The following is a 6,025-nucleotide window of genomic DNA, read 5'->3' as shown; positions in this document are numbered from 1 at the left end:
ATGGCCTCCAACTAAAGCAAACTTCAATAGTCGTGAAAGAGAAAATGAGAGAAGATGTGATCAGGAAGTTTCAATGGTTTGAGCCTCATAACCCAATATCCTACCAAAAAACAAGCAGGTTTCATAGCAAAAAACCCACCATTGACTAAAACAATGATTGAAATCGATTAAAATGCTTCAAAGCCGTTGGAATCAAACAAGTGGGTCGAGTCCAATAGGTTACTGCTCACTCCAAATTACAGACACAATACAAATATTCAATTCACATTCAAGAATTATCTTACAAAAGTTAAGTATTTAGAGTATTTAATATCATATATAAATTTTTATTGAGTTTTATAAATCCTAACATGCCATTTTTTTTATAAAAAAAAAATTCTATTTTTTCATGTTTGGTATGATAAAAAAAATCATAGTGTATATATGTGTGTGTATATATATATCCCAATAGCAATTTATCTTTCTTGACCTCACATGTCTCTCCACAAAGCAACCATTAATCAGCTCTTAATTTTGTTTCCAAATGATATTTTTTTTCCATAAATCAATCACTTTCCCACTTAATTTTTCATGTAGATTCAAAGGCAATTCTATCACATCAATAGCTTTTAATAGGCCAATTAAAACTTTGACTTCCCAATAACTAATTTGGTTAGTAATTTGAGGTCAATTTTCCACATTGAAGCTCAAATGGCCCAAAAAAATATATAATATATTCCTATTTGGGGTTTAATTTTATGAATAATTTTTTTGATCATATAAATACTTAAATTATAATAGAAATTTATGATTCTCAATGTGAGAGAAACAACTAAAAAAAAATTACTCATTTCCAAATAACAAGTTAAAAACGTTTCCAATAGAAAAAAACTAATATATTTAATTAAAGTTGATAATGTTAAGAAGTCCAAAAAAAGTGTAATTAAATGTAGGTACGTGTGTGTAATTTGATTATGTTTCTATACTATAACCCACCCCTTAAACAAAATTCCTAATCCCGCCCTAATAATAATGAGAAAAATCAAATAACAACTGCATAGTGAATCAACCCTAAGCATGCAGCAATTCTTTAATGATTGATCATTTCTATTAGTATTTGTAGGGACACGAATCTCTAGCGGCCCAACAACGATGCTGGGCTCGCCTACAGAAAATCTCTTACAATAACATTTGTAGAGAGTGGGCTTGAAAAGTCAGCGTTGGGTCACAGGGCGCTAGTTCAGGCTGGGCTTTAGGTGAACCAAGACAAGAAAAGGCTTTAGTTTAGATATTCAGGCCTTACACCTTTGTAACTTGAGGGATTTGGCTCCTCGGATCATGTCCGAGGAGCACTAATGTTTTCTCCGGTTACCCGACGGTGGGTTTTTCGGGGTGATGCGCATATATTATCCGGGCATTCTCCCTCCTGAAGTTTTTCTCCGGAAGTGAGATGGGAGAGCCCCCTTTACTTCGTTACCTGACGTTTTATTTTATACTAGCCTACGTTCGTTGTCCCTTGTCCACGTGTAGGGTCGACCTTTCCAGGACAGATATCTGTCCCGTCAATCTAATCCCGAATTTGTGGGAGATGATCAATAAAGCCTAAGAATCCGGCTCTGTTTGGTGCAGTGTCATATCAGTGAAGGGTATTAAGGACAACTTTCCCCAAGATATTTTCTGATCTTTCAAGTTAGCTTGTATTCCACTCAAATCCATGAGACTTTGGGTCTGCCGAGGACTAAGCTGTCCTCGGCTGTATCTCCGGGCCACTTTGGGCTTCCTATTTTTGGACTTGGGCCCTGGCCTCCTTTAGTTTGGGGCCTGTGGACTCCTCATAAGCGAGCGAGCCGGGCCCCTAAACTATTGGGCCCCACAGTATTTTTTTCTATTCATTTTAAATAAAACGAAACAGTAAACAATGTTTATAAGAAGAGAAATACTACATCCACAACATTTTCACAACAAATTTTATGTGGCAAATTATTATGGGGTGTTATTGTTAGGATAGAAAAATAATTGCAATGGTAGATTCAAATTATAACCAATAACAACTAATCATCTATAATTTATTGTGGATGTAACACATCTCTTATAGGAAACCTACAACTTCAAAAAAAAGCTACTTAATCAAGGCAGTGTAGGTGAGATTAGGATCTCAGGGTAAATTTATAATGGATTTCCTCAGATCCATTCATTTTACCACATCATCAATATCTAAAGTAATTAAAAAAAATCTAATTCACTAATTTCAAATTAACAGATAAGATTATCAATTCCACAATACAATTGTGAATTGCCCAAAAAATTTGAAAAGAGATCTTGTGTTTTTTTGGTGGGAGGGCAAAACAAAACTGCACCGCAATTCGAAAAGAGATCTTATTATAAAGAAGTTACCCTAAAACTTTAAAAAAATTTAATCACATAGTTGATATTAGAATATTAATTCATACTTGTACAATCTAATCTCATCGAGCTCTAAGATAACGAGATAGGTAGCTTCATGAATAGTACACTTAATTAAATTAAGAATCTTATAACTCAATTAATAACCTCTTTATATTTAATTGAGATATTTAGATTCAAATCTCCTCATAGCCAATTATATAGAGTATATGTGTGTATATATATATAATATCTGTTGGAGGGCTGTAACTGTAATAAGGTAGTTTCAACTTCCAACTCCCAACCGCGTTAAGACTTTTGGTCGGAAAGTAACTTTGCCATCATCGTGACATCATGATTAGGACCAGGTCGTAGTTGCAGCGTTTCAAATTGAGTTAAATATCATTTGGAGAGCAGTAATAACATCAAGTCGTTGTAGTATAGTGGTAAGTATTCCCGCCTGTCACGCGGGTGACCCGGGTTCGATCCCCGGCAACGGCGAATTTTTGGTAATTTTGTTTTGCGCACACTATTTTTGGTACTCTCGGTATCAAAGATTCTTTAACCCCTTTCCATTAAGCAGCTTTGAACAAACATGTCTACTGCTTCTATACGTTTTCCCATATGAACACATGGACCGAAAAGCTACCAGTCCCTCTCTTCGCCGGAGTTATTGACCAGACCTGAAAACAAACATTTACTATGTTAGTACCCAAGCCCACATTATCAAATCTAGCATTAATGGAGCCAACATAGTACGTCCGCAGACTCGAAAGAGACTTTGATCAATTGGACAATAGTTATGCGTAGGTCATTCATGAATATACTTTTTTCTGGGCAAGTACAATGCACATGTTAACATGTACAACACATGTTATGGTCTGGATGTTTGCTGAGGGAAAAGAACCAGACGAAATTACACTTCTCGTGGTCCTATCTGTTTGCTCCCCTTATATTATCATCGAGGAAGGTTTTCCATATAGTTTGATGACATAGAATTAGCAGATTTGTAGCTTAGATTGAACAGCATAGTTGCATGGTTGATCTGCTTGGATAATCTGGTTTGCTTAAGGGCTGGGTAGTTTGTTTACTTTAAAATGTTTAAACCCATGTCTATCAATCTGGATGCAATTATATGGAAATCCCTTTTTGGTGCCAGTCAAGTTCAAAACAATTGTTAAGTGGGATAAAATTGGATCCTTGGCAAAACAAAGAAAATTGTGAGGCCTTTGTAAACATTATCCCACTGCCACAGTGACTGTAGCCAAAAGAAATTGAAGGGTAAAAGGATCAAAGAAATCATTGCAAGGCAACACATAGAATCAACTTTCAACAACATAAGAGATAATATGTTTGAATGCAGCAGATTAATTACCAGACTGTAGCAGATATTAAGTTCAAAAAGAAGTATCTTGTGAGTAATTTTCCCATCAACTCGTAAAATAATCCAACTTATCACAAAATGAGGAATTATGTCGTGTGAGAATTTGCAGGGTTCAATCAAACTTCAAAAGGCTCAAATGTTTAATTGGTTAAAGGGGAATAGATCCTCATTATCTTTATAAAAGAATCTAAAGCGCCAAAAGCATTGAGAGAACGATGAATCCCTCAAATTCGGATTTCATGAGAAGATCTATTCATTTCTTCTGGGCATTATTACACAGGATGATGCAGCATATTACTGGCATCTGAAACATAAAGACTATTCCAGCATACACAGATGAATCTCAAAAGAAAAAAAAAATTGATATAATTGATTCATCCATGTAGAAGAATATTCCAAAGATTTGATACAAGCTCTTCTGCTACAGCAAAGTCTTCTAACCTTTTCTCAAACATAAATATCCATTTCACCTAAGCAACAATTGTTATACATATAATGAGACTAGTTTTGCCGATTAGCAATGTAATTAGCCAAAGCAATCAACGGGGCAGCCTTCTTTGGATCAAACCCAGATAGCTGATCTTGTGCATCCTTGTTCAATTTATCCGCAAGCTCCTTCGACTTTTCAATGCCCATTAGCTTTGGATAAGTAGCCTTATCAGCGACCAAGTCTTTCCCAGCTGTTTTCCCCAATTCCTGAGACGATTTTGTCACATCAAGAATATCATCCACCACTTGAAACAACAACCCAATATACCTCGCGAAATTCCTCAACTTTTCAACCTCTTCGTGAGACCCACCTCCCAGAATTGCTCCTAGCACCACAGCAGCTTCAAGCAACGCTGCCGTTTTGTGTAAATGGATAAACTCAAGGTGTTCCAAACCCACATCGGTAAGTCCCTCAGAACAAATATCAACCACTTGGCCTGCAACAAGTCCTTCTGTCCCAATCGACCTCGCGAGCTCTCCGACGGCTCTGATAACCCTCGCCGGCGGCACACCCACCGTAGAAACCGCTATGTGCTCGAAAGCGAAGGCTAAAAGCGCATCGCCGGCGAGAACCGCGACGTCCTCGCCGAACACTTTGTGGTTTGTGGGCTTTCCACGGCGGAGATCATCGTTGTCCATGCAAGGAAGATCGTCGTGGATGAGAGACATGGTGTGGATCATCTCGACGGCGCAAGCGGCGGGCATGGCTATGGACTCGGTGCCTCCGACGAGCTCACACGCCGCGATGCAAAGCATGGGTCGGACTCGCTTGCCACCGGCGAGGAGAGAATAGCGCATAGCCTCGTGAATCTTCTTTGGGTCCTTAAGCGAAACACAGGCTTCGAGGGCTTGGTTGACGGAATTGGCTTTCTGGGCAACGTAGCCTTTGAAACTGAAAGTGGGTTCTGATTCAGACTCTTCCTCTTCTCTGAGAGTGTCTTGCTTGGTGAGCACCGCAGAAACTGAAAAAGATGAGATGGGTCTTCGTCGTTTTTGGGATATGATGGAAACAGGTATGTTTTTCAGAGGATGAAGGATTTGGAAACTTGGGGATCTGGATCTACCTGCTTGGTTGAACAATGAACAGGTTTGGACCCATGTACTAAGATTCACACAACTCATTTTTTCTTAAACTTGAGATAGGAAGGTGTTTTTGGTTTCTTTGTAAATTGTAGTGAGAGAGAGAGAAACCTAGACCTAGAGTAGAGACAATTGAAGAATAAAAAATGAAATTGATTTCTTTTTTCTTTAGGTCTTGATTATGGAAACCTTGATCTCTTTAGGTCTTGATTGAAGAACAAATAGTACTTTTTGTAGATATAAGCTGAGGGCTAATGAATTGCAAAAATTGGATTGATATGTGGCAAACTCAGTGATGTTTCCTAAGACCGCATTAAATGAGTTAACAGTGACATACACTGTTTAAGTCGTAATCTCCAATTTCTCAAAGTTTCAGAGCAATTCTGTAAGAGAGAGTGTGGAAAAAGGAGGATAGTGTTTCATGCATTACGGTTTACGGACTCAGTACAGTGAAGAAGGGACAAAGATAACGTACGTATTTTTTTTTTCTTTTTTTTTTAAAGGGATAACGTACGTATTTGATTGGTTGAGCTTTTGATTAGGTAATTGGCAATAGTGCAGCCTCGCACTTTTGTAAACGACATAATATAGGCATGTAGCAATGGTGTGAAAAATATGATAAACCTTGAAATTGTATATTTATACCCAACAACCGAAAGGGTGTCTTGCGTCTGTTTGGTTAAAGGAGTGAAAAAGTGAGAGAATGAAAAT

General features: G+C 37.7%; 1 protein-coding gene and 1 non-coding gene across 2 annotated transcripts; one reads left to right on the top strand and one right to left on the bottom strand.

Moving 5' to 3' along the window:
- Nucleotides 1-2,790: 2,790 nt before the first annotated feature.
- TRNAD-GUC (transfer RNA aspartic acid (anticodon GUC)) lies at nucleotides 2,791-2,862 on the top strand. The gene has a single exon. It is a non-coding gene; the product is annotated as a tRNA-Asp (tRNA).
- A 1,087-nt stretch (nucleotides 2,863-3,949) lies between these two features.
- LOC126732591 (geranylgeranyl pyrophosphate synthase, chloroplastic-like) lies at nucleotides 3,950-5,822 on the bottom strand. Its single transcript, XM_050435537.1, has one exon. It carries the CDS (start codon nucleotides 5,354-5,356, stop codon nucleotides 4,247-4,249), a length of 1,110 nt encoding a protein of 369 aa, XP_050291494.1. The 5' UTR covers nucleotides 5,357-5,822; the 3' UTR covers nucleotides 3,950-4,246.
- Nucleotides 5,823-6,025: the final 203 nt, after the last annotated feature.

The sequence above is a fragment of the Quercus robur genome, chromosome 6 (genome assembly GCF_932294415.1).
Source record: "Quercus robur chromosome 6, dhQueRobu3.1, whole genome shotgun sequence".
NCBI classification, from domain to species: Eukaryota; Viridiplantae; Streptophyta; class Magnoliopsida; order Fagales; family Fagaceae; genus Quercus; species Quercus robur.
This window is presented reverse-complemented; position numbering and strand designations above follow the sequence as displayed.